Source organism: Pogona vitticeps, chromosome 6, assembly GCF_051106095.1.
Source record: "Pogona vitticeps strain Pit_001003342236 chromosome 6, PviZW2.1, whole genome shotgun sequence".
Taxonomy (NCBI): Eukaryota; Metazoa; Chordata; class Lepidosauria; order Squamata; family Agamidae; genus Pogona; species Pogona vitticeps.
The window spans coordinates 5,178,795-5,199,174 of NC_135788.1; the positions used below are offsets into that span (position 1 = coordinate 5,178,795).

The 20,380-nt window shown below is 42.8% G+C and overlaps 1 protein-coding gene across 3 annotated transcripts in view; it reads left to right on the forward strand.

Annotated features, from left to right (window-relative positions):
- CTDSPL (CTD small phosphatase like) overlaps positions 1-5,656 on the forward strand; it is a 63,116-nt gene extending 57,460 nt beyond the window's left edge. For all 3 annotated transcript variants that reach the window (XR_013537649.1, XM_073002824.2, XM_020806347.3), the window contains 2 exons: positions 1,024-1,209; positions 2,562-5,656. Coding sequence is in view for 2 of the 3 variants with exons in the window: in XM_073002824.2 (XP_072858925.2) it covers positions 1,024-1,209; positions 2,562-2,687 (312 nt within the window). In the remaining variant the exon portion in view is untranslated. The remainder of the gene's footprint in view (positions 1-1,023; positions 1,210-2,561) is intronic.
- The last annotated feature ends 14,724 nt before the right edge of the window (positions 5,657-20,380 follow it).

Sequence of the window (20,380 nt, forward strand, 5' to 3'; positions counted from 1 at the left end):
GATGATATGGAGAGTAGGCCAGTTATCAACAATTAGACAAGGCTGTTATAGTGACAGACCCCCTTATATAAGCCTTAAGAGTTCTTTGAAAGCTACTCTATGTGTCCTTTCAGAAGTAATTAATTCATCATATATATTAATAACTCTGATTATACTTTTTAATCGTTTTTGTGGAAACAGAGAAAGAATAGCCCTGCATGGAGTCAGATTGACCCTCTAGGCCAGTTTTGCTCCCTCTTACTGGTAGAGACTTTCCAGAGCCAGGGGCAGAAACCTTTCCCGTTGAACTGGAGGTCCTAAGGACTGAGCCTGTGGTGCAAGGTAGCATGATCCCCATGTTGTTTCCTTAGGAAAGCTTGTGAACATTTCTGCTCATGGAAGGAACTCTTGGAAAATTCACATGTATTTTCTGTTTGTGTAACTGTGTGCCATTAAGGATGGAGTTGGAGATCTCTTTATATTTGAGCCTCTTTCATAATCAAACTTTGGTGTTTTTGAAATGGACCAAGTGCATACTGTCTTTCAACAGCAAATTTTAAAAGACTTGGCTGGCACTAGTTTGATATGTAAGATTCTAGTATTTACAGCTTCCACTCCTGAATACCTTAATTTATTAACTGACTTGGGTGGGACCTTTTTAAAATAATCCCAAATAATTATTAATTGGTAGTACAAGTGGGAGTTTTTCTCTATGTCAGTTCTTAATCGGCACAGTCAAGCATTCCAGTCATATTCAATGCTGAAGAGGGAAATGCTAACTGTACTGGAGAGTCAGTTCCCTACCTTACAAAGGCTAGCTCCACAGGGAGGAATATTGTGCCTCCTAACAATATCCTTAGCATACCTAACTTTGCTTATTGTTCCTTTCCTTTCCTACATTGTCTACATTGAAAAGGTATGTATTCCTCATTTTCACAGGGGAAAATGTTAGATAAGGTGTCTTGATCCTATTATTTTCTCTCTCTCTCTCTCTCTCTCTCTCTCTCTCTCTTTTTTCTGTGTTAATATCCCTGTATACAACAGTATGCAGACCCAGTAGCAGACTTGTTGGATCGATGGGGTGTGTTCAGGGCTCGGCTCTTCAGAGAATCCTGCGTTTTCCACAGAGGAAATTACGTGAAGGATCTAAGTCGTCTCGGGCGAGAGTTGAGCAAAGTCATTATAGTGGATAACTCTCCTGCCTCCTACATCTTCCATCCTGAAAATGCAGTAAGTACCAGTAATAGTAATCATATGTAGTAAATGGCATAGTCTAGAGGTTTATATCCAGGAGTTTATTGCCTTGTTAAGATCAACAGATGATACCTCACATGAGCCTTAGGGAATGAGTGGCATGAAGTGGCTTCGATATAAAGGGACAAGAGGAGAACACGTCCTTACTTTGTGGAAACCATTCCGTGCATTTTAATTCTGAGCCTGCTCCAACGAGGTGAGGAGGTAGTTCACGCTTTGAAGGGGCTAGTCAACTCTCATAGCTACAATCCTAGATTGAGGGAAATGATTCCAGGTGAAGAAAAGCTCTTTGTCAATAGACAGCAAGGAGGGGTTGTTGAAACAAGTACGCTTACCTGCCACTGTTGAAAGAAAGAGATATCCTGTGGCTTTAGCTTTGTCATCAATGAGAACAAGGATGATGCAAGGGGGTGGTGGTGGTGGAAGCAGCAATGTCCATGAAGGGGAAATCTGAGAACAAATCCTTGGGTTACAAGAGGAGGCTCAGGGGAAGGAAGAAGTGGAAATTGAAGCCAAGACAGGCTTGTTCTCTGGAGGTGTTGACAGAGATTGAGTTTATGGTGGTGGCACCCAGTGGGGAATTCAGTAGATGTCAAGACTACAGTGACAGTGGCAGGAGTCAACACGGTTCCAGTGGCAGGCCTGTAACCCCAATTTGACCCTCCAAAGAATGGAGAGGACTGTGAGAGAAGAACCATACATTGCCGCTCTTAGTTACGTGATAATAATAAAGGCATGCCATTAATTCAATTCCGGACAACTAGTGTTCAGTCTTTAATATTTAACACACTTGGGCATTCTTCACAAGACTGAGAAACTATTTTGCGTGATTGTTCAGATTTTGACCGCAGCTGTTCAGTCGCACAGCATCTCATGTTGTCGTACATAAGGTACCAAATGTTCTGTTCTTGGAACTGTGAATGGAACCTCATGGTATGAAAGGTGGAGGAGGGGTAGAGAAACCTGGCTCTACTCATCATCTTACAATACTAGTAGATGTTGGAGGAATTTAGCAGGCCTGATGTGGCCTCTGGAAGCGCGGAGCTATAGAAGATGCGCATTGGAACCTTGTTTCACAATAACACAATAATGATGTTTAAAATCTTAGTATATTTTATATTATTATTACATATGTTGGAAGCCACCCAGAGTAGTCAATTGACTAGATGGGCGGGGTATAAATGCAATCAATCAATCAATCAATCAATCAATCAATCAATCAATCAATCAATCAATAACCTTTTCTCAGTTCCATTTTCCTGTAGTGATAAGCAAGACTTGTAAGAGATGTTTTTGTTTCACGGCGAGTTTTTTTCTCTCGGTTCTAGGTGCCTGTACAGTCCTGGTTTGATGACATGACAGACACGGAATTGCTAGACCTTCTTCCTTTCTTTGAAGGACTAAGCCAAGAAGAGGAAGTCTACACTATGCTTCATAAACTCTGCAACAGGTAGCCTTCCAAGCCCTGTCGCTGCTGGGCTGCAGCCCGTCTTCACCATTCTGACAGCATCTCAGAGGCTGATCTTATCAAAAGTTAGAAAGCTCTCTCGCTCTTCCTCTGCGGGTGCTGTACATGAAGGACAATCATGAACAGATGCTACTAAATCATGGGAATGCTGACACCGTATGGTGATAAAGACTACTTTTTTAAAAAAAAATATGAAAATTTAAAAGAAGATATTTTGAATGGGACTGTTTTAACGAATTTCGTAAATGGACACATTTTACAGGATTCCCTTTTTTCTTAAAACATGCCAAATATATATATATTTGGCATGTTTTCTTAAAACATGCCAAATGTATATATAAAAGCTTGATGTTGTCTCAGCAAGTTGACTTGATCCCTTCCTTATCCATCCTGCTATGCAGACCATTCCCCTCCCACTCCACCCTGCTTAATAGAGCAGTTGACCTGACTCTGAACTTTCTTTCTTCCATGATGAAGTGCCTTTTTGAATGTTGTTTTAAGATTTAAAAGGGGGGGGGGAATCATTTTTGTATAAGGCATATTTCCAGACATCTTTTAGTCTTGTATTGTTTAAATGCTTTAAGAAGAAGCTGGAAATCTTTTATAGAGCATTGTAATATATGGAAACAAAAGAGAAATTGGAAAGGAATGGGGGGTGGGCGGGTTTGTCTCTTAAGACAATGTCATTAGCATTGCATCGGCTATCTATGTGTCACACTTGAATCATTTCGGAGTCTCGACGCAGAGACAGGAGTTCACTGGGTAATACATAAGTTGGTGATTTCACCTTCTTAATAATGTGGGGCATGTTTTGCACATAGCTTGGAGTATATCTGCATTTTTGACTCAGTATGGCGAGAAAGAATGAGGTATGGACACAGTGGCAAGCAGTTCCCCAGCACTTTCCAGAGGGGTCGTCTACAACCTTTGCTCACGCACAAGTACCAAGTGTTTTCTGTTGCTAGCGAGGATGGGATACTGACACCAAGCATTGAAGACAATAGGTTTAATTTATTAAGCTTGAATTCTTTCAGACAGAAAGATGTGTATTGAGCTGTTTTGGGAAATACGAGGGCTCCCAGCCTCAGTGGGAGTTAACATACAAACCCGCCTCTCCGTCCTATCAATGAGCAGGCCCACGAGACTGTCCTGGTCTCGTTTGGCCCCCTTTCCATTTTGTTTTTGTTCACTGCCACTCCTGAGCGTTCACCCAATGGAGCTGAACCCCCCACCCCACCCCTCTGGCTGTTATACTGTTCTTTGCCACTGTGCCTGTGTCCCTGGAACCTTCCTTGAAAAGCTGCAAAACTGACAGGCAACAAAATAAAACGCTGGCTCTGTGTGTGAAGCACATATAATTTATATTGGCTCGTTTAATCAAAAGTGGCATGCATTCCCCCCCCCCAAAAAAATTGGGTTTGTGTACTCTTTCCTCAGTGCTTCATTTGTTTTTGTTTAGTTTTGTCTTTGGTTCTGTGCACTTACACCCTGCTTTTTAAAAAATCAGGCATGATGATTATGAGTCTAAGTTTCCCCATGGCTCATCCTTTTTTTTTTTAAAGGGTCTCTCAGAGAAGGCCAGATTTTTACCACTTCACTGAAGCACTGAGATGACTGGAACTGAGGTTCAGATATGGGCTGGGGTTGCCCACGTGTTAAAGCGGAAGAGTTTTTTACAAAGGTTTTCAAATTGTTCAGTCTTTCTTGGGCTTTCATTTTTTTTTTTTTTTATGTTCAACCCCACCCCATTTGCCAGTTATTTTCAGGATAAAGAACAACTTTTTTCCTGTTTTTTTGTGTGTTTGTTTTTTTGACAATTTGAAGCTGAAAAAGAACCCACAAGGCCTTTTCAATTATTTTTCTGCTCTCCTCCCACTTCTGTTCCTTCTGAACCAACTGAAAATCCATAGTTGTTCAATATTTAGCCATACTGGACAGGAAATGTCCAAATATGTTTGGTGCTTAATCCAAAAAAACTGACTAAAACTGAACTCGTTTATTATCCGTACTTGCCTTTACCCCAGAATTATGGCTAACTGGGAGCCTCAAGAAGTGGAACTAGGATTTCTAGTTCTCAGTTTAAAAGCAAACAAAACAAAACAAGCAGCTTGAACCCATTAATCAATTCTAAAAGCAAACCAGCCTCCATGGGCGTAGAATAGGCCAACCTTCCCCATCTCAGTGTCATCTGGCTTGATCAGGCTGGAATAGGTTACCACAGGCACACGAGAAGACAGATTTGTCTCTTGGATCTTGCCCAGCCTGGTGCCTACCAGATCTGTACTGGATTATAGGAGTTGTAGTGCAATGCACCTGGAAGGCCCCGGAGTGAACAGCCACAGTGCTATCAGATCCAGTGTTCTCCACAGCTTTGGCGGTGTTGTGTAAGCAGTACAAGCCCGTTTGTGCTCAGATCATCACCCATCTAAATGCCACCAACACCTTGTTTGCCCAGTTTAAAAAAAACAACAACACCCAAGTACTAGGGTGGGCTTTTTGTTTTGTTTTGTTTTGTCTTTAATTAAAAAACAACAACGAAGTATGGATTCTGGTTAGTCCATTAATCTTACTGTCAATCAAAGCGTGCTTTTAATTTTGTATTTGAATTCAGAATAATGAAAGAGTTGTACTGCCAAAGCGTGTTCTCTGAGCAGTATTTTTCCACTGTATTGCTGGCCTTCTGAGCCTTGAATACAGTCTGCAGGGAAAGTATTCAGGTTGTAGTAAGAGCAAGTATGATACAAATGGTTGGAATGAAGTAGGAGAAAACCACAGGTGGTTCTTCTTACTCGTATTAACTCTCTTGATCTTCCCAACCTCCAGTTGCTATCATCTTGCCCTTCCTAGTTAGTGTGATGTGACCTTCTGACAGTTTTATGCTATCTGTTTGTACATAATGCACACCATTTTCATTTGATGTTCACTTTTTATAAAATCAGTGATTTTATCTCTTAACCAGTTGCCTTAAATGTCTGTGAATGAATGTTGATTATTAAAAGTGTCTTGTAACATCATGGAATCCACATCTAGTGGATGATGGGACGTACGTTTTCGATTCTCCAACCCTCACTCCCAGTTCATATGAACTATAGACCAATTTCTTGAAAAATAGTGACCTGTTATGACAATGTCATCTTTAATAACCTTAAAGATTACTGCACTTAGGGTGCAGCGGGAAGCCCTTTTGAACCAAAATCCCCTTTGCCAGCTATTTATCTTATGTTTGTGGTCGATTGGCAAAAAGAATTGTGTTGTTGGCATGGCAATAACTTAGATCTATTGACCAGTATTATTGTCTGTTGCAGAAGCTGATACATGCCTAAGAGCCCTTGAAAAACAGCCTGATCAGCTGCGTTTGTTGTTGTTATTCTTTTTAAAACTGTGTTGGATGGCAAAGATTCCTTGGCCATCCTTCATATGCGGTACTGAACAGTTCAGTGTTGCAGACCAGGCATCGCAGCAAACATCTGTTTGCACACACCCTGGTGATATTACATACGTTTCCAGTGAGATAGCCATGTTGAGTTTACAGCTGCAAAACCAAATCAACCAAACCCTCCCAGAAGTATTTCATGGCACCTTGAAGACTAAAACTAGGTCCATTTGGACATCAGTTTTTGTAGGTGGCGGCATGTATCTCATGAAAGTTGGCAGGACCCCAAAAAAGCTTATGCCCGGTAGAAACGTGCTAGTCTTTGGAGCACCCCCAAAACATTTCCTGCTGATATTGTACAGCCTCATGGTAAGAGAACTCTCCTGAGAACGACAGAATTTCTTAAATTGCAGGACTGCAGCCAAGACCCTGTCCATGACCTGAATTCCATCCTGGGCTCAGGTAGCCGGCTCAAGGTTCACTCAGCCTTCCATCCTTCCAAGATTGGTAAACTGAGTACCCAGCTTGCTGTGGTGCAGTGTGTAGCCTGCATAATTAAATTGCAACACCACCACCTCCAAAGAGCTTGAAGTGCTATGGGGCAATACATACATAAGCAGCACATTTTGCTTTGACACAGCACACCTGCTTAAAAGAAGCCGAACTGGGTTACTTGGGGGGGTGGGCAGGAGGCAAGTGTATGATGGGCACCTTCTGGATCCCATGCCAACAGAATTGTCCTATCCATCCCCTTCTGTTGCAGTACTCTGTGATACTAACATACCTGCTTTAGATGGTTTCCCACCTGTGGTGCAGAGTGAAACGTCAGGAAGAGAGAGAAAGAAGCTCTTCCATCTTGGGGGAAGATGCAGAGGACCTTACACCATTGCCTTTGAACAACAACTGGATTTTTTTCCCCTCCAGCTGCGCCAGTGGCCATGTGGGTTATGTGATATTTTGGGAACTATATTCCCAAAGTAATAACTGTTCTGGCACAGTGCTCCAGGTTTCCTGGATGGGATAGTCCTCACCGTGTATTGCAAACCCTAAAACTCTAGACTTCATGTCATTTCTTACTGTAAAGATCTTTATTGTGTGCTCCTACGTATACAATACGACCCCTGTATCCGCGGGAGCCCCATGCCAGCAGATTATAGTGAATGCTATCACAATAGTGGATGCTTATGCCTAGTGTGGTCTCTGGCTCCTTCTACTGGTCGGTTCTGGTAACTTCATCATTAGATATTTTTTTTTTCTGTGCATTTTTCTTTTAATATTTGTAATATTTTCAGATCGTGGACAAGTGAGCGGATATTGATCCCACAGATGTGGCGGTCCTACTGTAGTTTTAAAGAACAGGAAAAATATTTTTCATGAAGCCATGACAATGAACATAATTCTTCTTACACTCTCATGTGAGTATACAGGCCTGTAAAGGATGCATATTTTTCCATTTTTTTTTCATTCTTGCTAGTGAACACAATTTTTTTTTGAATAATCTCCCCACTGAGTGACAATACAAGGGGTTTGGGGTGTTTTATACATAGTGGGAATTCTTTACAAAAACAACAACACAAAAGTGTTGTTTTTCCCCCTTATAAAAACAGTTTCCGCAACAGCCACTGTATTTTGCAGGAAACAAAGCATTTTAATATACATTTTGAGGTGTTTTTTTTTAACACAAGCTAAAAGGTTTTTGGTGCAAAATCCTTTTTTGCACAAAATAAAATGGTTGCAGCTGATGATGAAAAAAGTTGCTGGTCTTTTCATTCATGCCGGAGCAAAACATCTTAGCAGCTGATAATTTTTGGTGAACAGTTGCATCAAAGACCCGGCCTGTTTTGCAGAATTACATTTTGGAAATGTCGGTGTAGTCTATATATTTTCCAACCCACAAAATGCTCTGTAGATCTGGGTTTTTTTAAAATGTACATATAATAAAAAACAGAACCATACAGACCTATTGTAAAAAGAGTGCTTTCACCTATGATTTCAAAGCGTATTTCTCTTGCACAACTTAGACAGGCAGGCATGATCACAGATTTGCTCGAAACTTTACCAGCTATCTATGCAAAAAAAATAAAGCCATAGTTTTCTTTCATGTAAAGAATACGGATCACCGGGAAATATGAAAAAGGGAATAAGTAAGCAATGTTTGTTAATAAACTGTTTACTCTTTTTCACATGTTGAAAAATTGAACGGTTACTTGAGAAAATTCATGCACGTGAGTGTTTCAGGAGAAGCGTGTTTTCGGTCAGGAACTGAATGGTTTCTTCATTGTTGCAAATAAAAGTTTGCGTTTTCTTTAAAACACAGTTCTGGCACGTGTACATACAATGCTCTGGAAATGCAGCCAGTTAAAAAAAGCAATCTGTTTGCAGAATTTTTTTTTTATCTGCACAATTCTTGTGAACTTTCCCAACAGGTATTCTGGGCTATGCAGCTCCCGAGCTATGCCAAAATGGTCTCTAGCGGATGGTATTTTGTCAACAGCTGACTTATTTACCAAATTAGGTATTTTACAAAAGCTGTGTCTGGCTTTGCAGAAGAACTTTCTGAAGCACCTGTTCCAGATTATAAATGTAAAATTCCTCTGCTTTCCAAGAATGTTTATTTCATCCAGGAGAACACAGATGCATTTTCTGGGTACATTCAGTCACATTCGCTCAGGCTTTGACCATAGTGAGCCATTTTTTTAAGACTCCTGTTTTAAAACAAGGTTGTCCTCAAGAGGAGAGCATAGTGGAGGTACAACTACTGCATGGACTTTGCAAATTCTGCAACATTAAGGAAGACTGTGCATGCCATTCTTGCATCTAAACCAGAAGTTCCCCCAATTTGCATTCTCAAATGTTCTCAAACTGCAGCTGCCAGAAGCCCTGAGCGTCGGCTGTGCGGTATTCTATAGTCTCGTGACTTCTTGGACCCCAAGACTGGGAGCTCCTAACCCATAGGTTCAGAAAAGGCTTTGATAGATTGAGAAGCTGGGAGGGAAACCAGCCTTTCTCTTCATGCGTGGTTGTGTGTTTTTTTCCCAGTCCACCAGGTGGAAGAGTTGAGCTAGCCATTTGGGTTGGAAAAAAACGGCCTGGAAAGGCACCCGGATTAAAATTCAGCTATTTGTTTTCCCAAAGGCTTGTTTTGGAGACCAACACACACCCACAAACCTGCCCCTTTGCATGTAAATACAGGAAAGGAGTCGGTTGCTGCAGACGAGCCAAGACCCTGGAGAAAGGGGTTTAACTCAAAATTATCCCTGTTGGCTTGTGACATTTATAGCTTACATTTTGTCAATCACGGAAGAAAACGCAGCCCTTGAAGAGGTGGGACATGGAGCAGATCCAGACCTGTGGAGCTTTATCTGTAGGAGTCCCTTCCAGCTCTGTAGTTCTAAGATGATGATAATGGTGATTCAGGTTGCAGCAGGGTATGCCTTCAGGAAGTGCCTTGTTGCAACCCATCTGTTTCTAGCAGGATTTCTAGCAAAAGGTGGCCCTCCAGATGTCGCGCCCGGCAGCCTCCGGCAGCCCTAGCCAGCAGAGTCAGTGGTGCAGAAGACTGAAAAGCAGTAGCTCAGCAACAGAACTTGGACTGCCCTGCTTTAGAGAGACTTTCTAAAATACGTAAAGACTGAGAAGTCTTTCATTAAGGTCGTCCTGTGATATGGCTTGAATACCATGTCATAGGCATATTATTTATCATTGTAAAAAGAACATATTCCACACTTCATATTTGTTTTTTCAGTTTCTCGGGGGGGGCTTTGGAAAAAATGGGGAACCCCCCCCCCCAATTTTTACAGTTTTTTCCCCCCCAGACCTTTCCATCTCTACTTCCACCACAATCTCTGTTTTATCAGCCCTGAGTGTTAAAAGCTTGCTGGGTTGTATTCAACCATGTGGCCAGCTTTCAGGAAAAGCTCCCGCCAGCCTTGTCCATCAAGCTTTATAACATTTCAGTAGGACCCCCGTGGGATCGGTTCCAAGCCCTTTCCTGGCAGATGCAGGAAAACGCAGATTGAGACAAACCCTATTCTAATAGTGAACGCTCTAGCGGCCAGTTCTGGTAAGTTCATCTTTAGAAACAAATATTTCTAGGGTCCTTCTTTTAATATTTTCAGACCATGGATAAGGGACCATGGATCAGTACCAGCAGATATTGATCCTGTGGGTAAATGGGGTCCTACTGTAGTGGACTTTGGTGATCCTGGTGTGGAAGGATAGCAAAGCTTCTCTTTTCACTCTCTCATGCCGTTTCTGACATCCAGTTTGCAGAATCGGCAGAAGAACAAAAGGAAAAGGGGACTTTCTGAATCGGATCAAGGGCTCATCTATTCTAGCTTTTGCTTCTAACAGCGGCCAGCATTACATGTGCTTTTCAAGATTGTGAAAGCAACAGAACCCCACAAGAGTTTGCATCTCAGCATCTATTATTCAGAGTTACAGCAAGCTTGAAAAGAGGAAAACAGGTTTCCCTGATGCAAACATTTGGCAGAAAGGTTTAGGAGCACCAAATGCTATCACTGTAGTCAAACCTTGACCTGAAGTTTGCACAAACTCTCGGCTTGAGTTGGTGTTCGTACCTCCCAACATTGCATTTCAGGAGAAAGAGAAATAGTTGAGTTTCGAGCCTCAGTATTATCATTCATTGCCCGTAAACACCTGTGCCAGACACAGAGGAGACAAAATTGTGCAAAGATTTTTTTTAGTATGTTTCGTTTTCATTTTAAGCTGCTTTTGTTGATTATTTTTACTTTCCTGTGTGTTCTTTCTTTGTTTTGTTTCCCACCGATTTCAGTGGAAACACACCCTATCTTCTGTTGCTTTTTAACTACCTGTGGTGTTTTCTTTCCAGACAACATGAACATTCCTGGCCTTGAACTGTTCCTATGAAACATCACCCTTGCCTGTTTTGCTGTCTAGTAAAATAAAAGTTGCATTCGTTTCTCCTCTGAAGCCTTTTAACATCCCTGATCAGTGAAGGCAAATTGCATCCAATGGGCTGGGCATGTTATGCTACCTGCAGGGTCAATGAGCATCCTTTCAAAGTCTTGTAGAAGAGTTTATATTTATCGTTGCTTATGGGCTGTTGTTTCTTTTATTGCTTCAGTTATATGCGCCCAGAGTGCCATAGGAGCACAGAAAAAGCACAGTTTGTCCTTAACTCTAGAACTCGGTTCCTATAAATCTTCCTTGTAATTTGCTTTTTTAAAGTGCATAGCCCTTAACAGCAGCAAATGATAGGTGTGTCTTGAGCAAGATATAACTTGTGGTATAACCAGAAGCCAAAATCCTGTGATAAATTATGCAGACCTGTGTAAACAGACAATTTGCATACTAGACGCAGGCTTCCAAAGTCAGCCTTGAAAGGATGGGAGGACTTAGAATTTGGATTTCACCAAAAGAAAACTTGAATCATGGAATCATAGAATAATGCAGTTGGAAGGGAACCTCTATAAGGCCATCGAGTCCAACCCCCTGCTCAAGGCAGGAATACACATCAAAGCAGATCGGACAGGTGGTCGTCCAATTTTCTTTTGAAGGCTTCCAGCATCGGAGCGCTCATCACCTCCCAAAGTAATGGGTTCCATTGTTGTACTGTCTTTGAAAAGTGCTGTCATATCTTCCCCCACTCTTCTTTTAATGTTTATGCCATGGAAGGCACACTAGAAATAGTGGAAATAACTAGAAATAGCTCACTACCAACACTCCAGCTTTCCACTCCTGGCTCAAGTCAGATTTGGCTTGGAAAATGACCTAAACATCAGGAAATCACTTGGCTCATTTCTGAGTCAGGCTGCTTTTGCTGTGTTCTTCCGCACCACCTTTCCAAAGCCACACCCAATGCAAAGTAATAGAGACTGCTGTTACTTTTGCACAGAGCAGGGATGGGGAAAACAGCATCGAAATGGTGTCAGGTTCGCAAGCCCCAGCATCCCTCACCAATGGCTAGGCCAGTCGAGGCTGATGATACTAGAGGGACATCAGGAGAAAGGCACATGTTCTCCACCCCTGGCACACAACTTTCTCCGAGAGGCTGCACATGACTGAGGAGCAGGAAACTCTTCCTCTCAGGTGGATGCGATTTTGGAAAACAAAAATCCCAGCTGGAAGTAAGGAAAGAGGAAATTAAAGAACAGTATGTTCCTTCCTCATGTCACTCTCCAAAATCTGCATGGGACATTTGCTTGAATTTATCTCATGGTAGGGGCAGCCCTATTGACATGATGTCAATGAACGACAGAAAAAAAAAAGTTCTGTGCTTTGCTTTGATCAGGAGGCATTTGACATGGGAGTAGAGAGGGCAGTGACAGATTTTACTTTCTTGGGCTCCGCTATCACTGCAGATGGTGACAGCAGCCACGGAATTAAAAGACACCTGCTTCTTGGGAGGAAAGCGATGACAAACCTCGACAGCATCTTAAAAAGCAGAGACCTCACCTTGCCGACAAAGGCCCACATAGTCAAAGCTATGGTTTTCCAGGAGCGATGTATGGAAGTGAGAGCTGGACCATAAAAAAGGCTTTTGAATTGTGGTGCTGGAGGAGGCTCTTGAGAGTCCCCTGGACTGCAAGGAGAACTAACCTATCCATTTTGAAGGAAATCAACCCTGAGTGCTCAGTGGAAGGACAGATCCTGAAGCTAAGGCTCCAATACTTTGGCCATCTCACGAGAAGAGAAGAGTCCCTGGAAAAGACTGTGATGTTGGGAAAGTGTGAGGGCAAGAGGAGACAGGGATGAAGAGGACGAGATAGTTGGACAGGGTCACTGAAGTGACCAATATGACTTTGACCCAACTCCGGGAGGTAGTGGAAGACAGGAGGGCCTGGCATGCTCTTGTCCATGGGGGTCACGAAGAGTCAGACACGACTTAACAACTAAACAACAACAGAAAGGGCTGGTAAATCCTGGCCTGTGAATCAGCAGCCTGCCATGTTGAGGATAGAGAATCTCATGTGCTTTTTGTCCAAGCAGCTTGGCCAACTTCCTGAGCACCTACTTCGGGAGCACCCAGTTCAGAGTCAGCTGGAAAACTTGACATTGCTGTGTTAGGCTGGCTGAACCTCTGAGAACCCGGAGTTAATATTTAGCTGGACTTAAGAACAAAAAAGGACAGTAAGAAAAGCCAAAGATGATGGAGGTGGGGAGAGTGGAAGGCAGATACTCAGCAGTGTGCATCAAAGGATACCGACATATCGGTTGGACGAGAGGAGCTAGAATCAAAGATGGCATTTGGGCCAATTGGGAGTCGGGGGGGCAGAGGGCAGAGCCATTCTCTGGATCCATAAATTTGAACAAACTATGGGCAGCCCCAGTGGGTGCCTTGTGTATCTGGTCTTGCCTCTTCAGTCTGCAATGGCCCAAAGGCTAGTTGCGCCATTAGACGTCTTGCTCATGGGATGCAGTCCCTGTTATTTCAGCCGACGAACAGCTAGAGTTGAAATGGAGAAAGTGCATCAAAAAGGGGATAGTATAACTTGCTCCCGTTTAAGGATTTCAAAAAATAAATAAACATGTGAGCTTCTTCAGGGTCCCTTTTTTGAAATAAGTCTATTTTTCTGTTTACACTAGAATTTTGTTGATCGCTCCTAAAGCCAGTTAGATGAGTTGGCTGTCGTGTGTTCTCTAAATCCCATGGGGATTATCTCTTGGGACTCTGATCTCACTCTTTGTAGCAATATCTGTGCAAATCGGGATCTTTCACCCTGTTTCTCAGATATCTGGCCCAATATCTATGGTTCCGAAAGCTTGCAATCATGCTTACCAGTTACAGCAGTCTGATGCTATTTTAAGCTGAAATGGCATTAACTTGAGGAACGTGGGATTTGTAGTTAGAATTCCCTGCCAGAGTGTTCTGATGTCCCTCCCTTGAATCACAGCAGAGAATTTTAAGGAACTCACCAAACTACAAAAATCCCATGATTCCTTAGGAGGGGAGCCAAGGCAGTCTATGTATTATCAATTTATTTTATCTAGACCAAATCTTGTTATCATAAGCAGCAGCTCAACATTTTGAGTTAAAAGTTAGAGTCCTAATGCTAAAAAATATTTGTAGTTAGATGTTTCACTTTTCCAGATTCTGAGCAAGGATAGATTCAAATTTCGTTACTTTTCTTACATCTTGATCATGAAATAGACATGATGTTTATCGACCCAGTCCGATGCTAGGTCAGGAGCAACCTTGATCTAACAGCTGAAATTTTACTCTATTTATAGCTCCCTTGCACCAGATAAAACTTTCTCCTTTCTCACCATCTCCTACATCTTTTGCTACTACATTCCTGAGAGTAATTATTCTCTGCTTTCCACCCTTGCCCATTTCCTGCCCCCACTTCACTGCCCCAAATGCAAACACAGTAGCTAAGAAACACTCCCACAACCAGATCTGTAGCAGAAGGCCGTTTCATTATTTATTTTATTTCAAATTGTTGAGAGAAGTCCCCTCCTTCCTCTGCACTGTAGCCAAGATCTTTCCTTTCATTATACCCTTCGCTGACCCCTAAATATTTCCTGTGTGCATTGTCAGCTTTTCTAACAGGCCAGCCCTTTAAAGGATGAACAAATAGGCCTCTCATTTGACCCCGCCTGGCCACAATCAAGGGACATGGTGAGCATGGTGAGAAATACTGTTCTGCCAATTCAAAGCAACAGTGGTTTCATCTTTAACTAGCGGAGTACGTATGTGTGCGTGAGAGACAGCCAGAAAGTATACCAAAGCCATTGGTGTACAATGGATCAGCTGGGATCCGAGTTCAAATTTGCACTTCATTTGGAAGTTCTACATGCACCCAGTTCCAAATACGCACTGTGAGTTCATGAGGAGGTTTCGGGTGCATGCGTGGGCGGGAGTCTGTCCCTTGAGCTGAGTTGAACATCTGAATAGATAATTGATACATACATATGAGCAAGAGGGAAGGTCCTATCGTTAGTCAAGAGCTGGGAATTTTTTTACTGTTTCAAACTACAAATCCCAGAATCCACAGCTGCCACAGCGATGGCGGTTGGGAACATTTCGGGAATTGTGATACAAAGATAGAATTTTTCCAAGCTCTGCGTTTGGATAGTTTTTTAAATTCACACGCAGAAAGCCTGAGCACAAGACATTCTTGAGTCATTACATTGCCCGAGACAGAGCAGTAAATGCTGCCTGCCAAGTCAAGGTGTAGAATAGCCGAATCCACCCATATTATGGTTGTTGTGGGTTTTTCAGGCTGTTTGGCCACGTTCTGGAGGTCATATTATCTCAGGACCTGACTTGAGGCACAGAATCACGTAAGGGCTTCTCCTTACTTCCCAAGAGTAAAAAAAACTAATAACTAATTAAGTAACTAATTACTTGTTGCCCTTTCAAGAGGTTCAAAGTCTGTTGCCTGAGGTATTCGCTACCTAATGGTAGGGCTGGCCCTGCCCATGTAGAGTTCATTTTCACCACACAGAGATCAGCATCTTTGACTCAGTGGATTTTTACCCAACTGTTGACTTATCATATAGCCACTGGTATAATGAGTTTGACCCAACTCCGGGAGGCAGCGGAAGAAAGGAGGGCCTGGCGTGCTCTGGTCCATGGAGTCATGACTAAACGACTAAACAACAACAAATAATGAGTCTGCTCTTCATTAGGACTAGGATACTGGGGAAAGTTTATTTCTCTCCACCCACGCTGCTTTGTGAAGAACCGACGGAGGGGCCCCGCCATCTGCATTTCTTCTCAAATTCCATGGGTACCTGGGGTGGGAGGCAAATTAAGCCAAAATATAGTGCTACTTTCCTTGCTTGAGCTGTCATGGATAGAGGAAAGGGGTGGGTTGTTCCTTAGTTAGGTCTGTGATATATTTTAAATGAGGCAGGAGGGGGGGAGAGATGCCAACTTGTGTATTTGCAGAAGGATGCAACCCTAGCTCTTAAATTGCAGCCTTCGATATCCCACTGAACAGCTAAATTACAGTCTGTCGCAAGCTGAAAACTAGCCACCTCTCCAATGGCAGGGTTTTATAATGGGGGATGGTGGTGGAGGAGGAGATCACAACTGGCTGGAGTGAGAGCCACACCCTGCAGGAAGGCATAAAACACAAAACCTGGCTGCTGTGCAATGCCAAGGTTGTTATTCATCACCTGTCCCCAGGAGGGAGAAAAAAACACTTCCCTGTAATTTATGCACATCACCTATGGGTTTAGCCCCACAATGGGAACACCTCCCGTGGCCGGTGGTGCTTGCCAAGTCTTCGGAGGGACCGCAGTTCCCAGATTGTGACATTTGAATGTTTTTCATTCCCCACCATCACCTAAGATAATAATACTATTGTGTTGAACTGCTTTAAAAAGATGTCTTCCAGCCCTACCATAACAGAGGTTGAGTGTTGTAGATAAAACACTGAGGGCTGGGAGCCAGAGGGGGGGATAAAACTCTAGCCTCTGATTGGGTGAACTGCCATGATGTCACAGAAGGGGGGCACACGAGGAAGGCAGTGGTGGTAAGACAGGAGTGAACCTGGGCTGTACTCCTTGTAAAGAATAATCCCTCCCCACTTTTTCTTGGTGGTTTCCATTCTTGATGGCAAACTTTCTGGAGCAGGGAGTCCCCGCATGTGTATAATGCATAATCACAATGGGCTTCTTCTGTACGGCAGAGAAATAAAAGTTGAGAACGTACAACAGTAGGTACAGCCTCACATGGGCCCCGTTTGTTCTTCCTGTTCTTTCGACTTGTTGAAATCCGGCTCGCCGCCCAGGTGTGCAACCAGGTGGGTAAACAGAGCGGCTTCAGAGTTCCAAGCCTCCCGCCCCTGCTGGATTACCTGCCTCTTTGAAACTAATACCCTGAATGACTTAGAGAATAAGCTGTGAGCCATGAAGAAACAGACATTTAGAGAAAAGAGATTCCTTCCAAGTTAATGAATGTTTATATTTAGGTATTTTTCTTCTTTTTTTCCCCCCTTGAAAACAGTCCCAGGTGAGATTCAATATATAGAGAGATATATATCTCCTTTGCTACTCCAGAAGCTCTAGAATATTCCGACGAGGCTCTGCTCATGCGCCGATTACCATAGTGTGATTCACAGAAGCCACGAAGAATCCCACTTTTGCAGTCCTTTTCCACCCATTATCATGGGTGGGATTATCCCTCACCCCCAGTTGAAAGAGACAAAAAAAGGGAGGTAAAACAATATGCTTTCTCAAAGATCCTTGGGTTTTCTGCTGTCTAGGATGATCTGTCTGCAGTTCCCATGTATGGATATGTATTTTATACACCGTATTTTTCCGTTTATAAGACGCTCCCATGTATAAGACGCCCACACTTTTCTAATCCAAAATTAAAAAAAATAAGTGGTGCTTAGCAAGTGTAGGGGGAAAGGGATCAAAGCATTGTTTTATATATCTGGATAGGCTCCTTAGAAGGACAAATGACATATATTAAAACAACTCAGGGGTCTTTTATGTTCCAAGTTAAGACATTGCAAGAAAGAAAGAAAGAAAAACGCCCACTTTTTTTTCAATCTGGCGAAGTATTCTTTATTCTAACTCTGTTCTTTTAGCGGTTTTGGATTTTTGTCATGCTTCGCCGTTTCTGATGCAAGCCACCCTGGGAATATTTGCAAAAGCATGATCTATGTCTTCCTTAAACAAAGATATCCAAGCCTGCCTGCCCCACCCCTGAAAGACAAGAACTTCCTTCTTCCCCCTCTCATAATCTGGCACCTTTAGCAGCAGCTTGAGGTGTTAAAAACCAGCAGGTTGTACCATCGACCTCTATGTACAGTGGATTCAGTTTGAACAGGAAAGCCAAGGCGCCTTCCCCTCTCTGCAAGCCCGGGGGCTTTGTGCCTGAGGTCGAAGTGAAAAATTCACAGTGCTGTCGGCTCACACTTCCTTTAGGATTGACCGCCAAAGCAACAGATGCTTTGCGTGGGTCAGAGAGAACGGGGCGAGAAGGGAGCAGGAAACACTCTGGGGCTGCCCAAGGCTGGTTGCCAAGGGAAGGTGTGAGGCTGGCAGATGGAGTCAATAGAGGGAAGACCATGGTGGGAGAAGGTGGAGATGTGGGAAGGGCCCCTTTAAACCCTGCCAAGTGTACGAGGAAGGCTGCAATCCAAAAACGGAGACAGCCGCCAAGAAATCAGGAGAAGACAGAGACTCCGAAGGGCAGCCATGAAGGAAGATCATCAAGTGTAAGGATGTGTTGCTGGAGACCCAGACCAAGATCACCATTGAAAAAACTGACAGGAGAAACCTTGATTCATTTGAAATGTGGTGCTGGAGGAGAGCTTTGTAGATACAGTGGGGTCTCGACTTACGAACTTAATCCGTATTGGAAGGCAGTTCTCAGGTCGAAAAGTTCTTAAGTCGAATCTGCATTTCCCATAGGAATGCATTGAAAACCATTTAATCCGTATCTGCTCTTTTCGTCCATAGAAACTAATGGGAAGCTGCTATTCCGCCTTCTGCCACTAGAGGGGGATATTTTTTCATTTTTTCCTTTTAACCTAAGATGACTTAGCTTTTTAAAAAAGGAAAAAAAAGACTTCGTAACTCGAATCTAAGCTCGTAAGTTGAGTCCATATATTCCTATGAGAGCGGTTCGTAAGTCGAAACATTTGTATGTCGAGCCGTTCGTAAGTCGAGACCCCACTGTACTCCGGACTGCTAGAAAGATGAATAAATGGGTCCTAGATCAAGCCTAAACTCTGTCTGGAACCAAAATGTTGAAGCGGAGGCTGTCCTAACTTCGGGCACATCCTGAGAAGGCAGGATTTTCTGGGAAAGACCATCATGCTAGCACAGGTTGAAAGCAGCAGGAAAAGAGGAGGACCAAATACAAGATGGACCGACTCCCTTAAGGAAGCCATTGGCTTAAATTTTCGAGAGCTCAGTAGGGCAGCTGAGGACAGGATGTGTTGGAAAGAGCTTATTCATAGGGTTGCTATAGGTCAGAGGCAACTTGACGGCACATAGAAACAGAAGTGTTATCTCTTCAACAGAATGGCTTTCACCCCATCTGGACTCACAACACAAATGTTAAAGGTCTCTGTTTTTCCCAGCCCTGCCTTTACTGTCCAGATTTAGGGAGAAAGTTTGATGAGTAGAGAGACCTGTAACGTGTACTGTGCCTCTATAAAGGTGCCCTGTACAACCCTGGGGTTGTAAAAGCCAATAAAACGCCAGTCAATGTTTACAGAGTGTTGCTTTAAAAAGTGGTAGGGCTGTTAGGGACACAACTCTAGTTGCGAGATGCAATATGGCTGGACTGAGACTTGACTCGGCAGAAACCTTTGGTGACTTTACGGCTACCATTTTGAAATCTGATTTTGAGGGATGCTCACCCCATCCAAATCTCAAATCTCATCAAACTAAAACTTAAAACCAACAATATGGATTATTAACCTGCCATAACCCACCGCCCTATATCCCGAGGTTCAGTTTTCAAATAGATACCTGAAAGTATTGCTTTTGATGGCAAAAGATAAGAGAATCCTGTGGTGCTTAAAATAAAGGGTTAAATACACTTGTAACACCAGCTAAAGTAGACATGCTGAATGAATTGAATGTCAAGCCATTTGATGGTTTGGGTCTATGTTAACTGGGACGAATGGATACAGTTCACATGGGGTTGGAGCACACGGACAACACACTCAGAGGTAAGTTAGACGCAGTAAATTTGGAAAAAGGCAAATACTCTATTAGCAATCGTCATTCACTAAAACACTGTTGATTATACAAATACTTTGGCACTATACATGCCATTTCCGGCATGGAATGTGATCAGAAACAATTGCCCCAGTTCAGACCCCTGGTAACAAGAGGAGAATTTCCTAATGAACCATAATTCTCAGTTTCAGTAACTCCTAAAGGCATAACTGGAACTGTGTGTTGTGTTTGTACAACTCATGCAAGGCTATAAAAATAATGGGTGACACCCTGAGCAGATATAAAAGGAAAAACAGATGGTGAGGGAGAAGGAAAATGAGCAAACTCAGGCACCAGACTCAGCACAGTAGATGGCGTGAGGGAGAGATGAAATATAACAAGTGACAACATATGTTTTGGTGAAGTAGGTAGTTGGGGCATGATGCTCAGGACCGGGGTGGTGGGAGTGGTGAGAAGAACATATCTCTGCATTCTTTCCTCTCCCCCAATTGTCCTCTAAAGTTTTTTTTAATTTTTTTAATTTGTTTTTAAAAATTTTTAAGGTTTTTTAAAGGTTTTTTTCTTACATATATGAGATTAGTACAAGACCACCCTGTAACCTTATTGCTGGGTCACTATTATTAGTGTTTCCTGTACAGTATTTATGTCCTATAAAAGGATGAGCA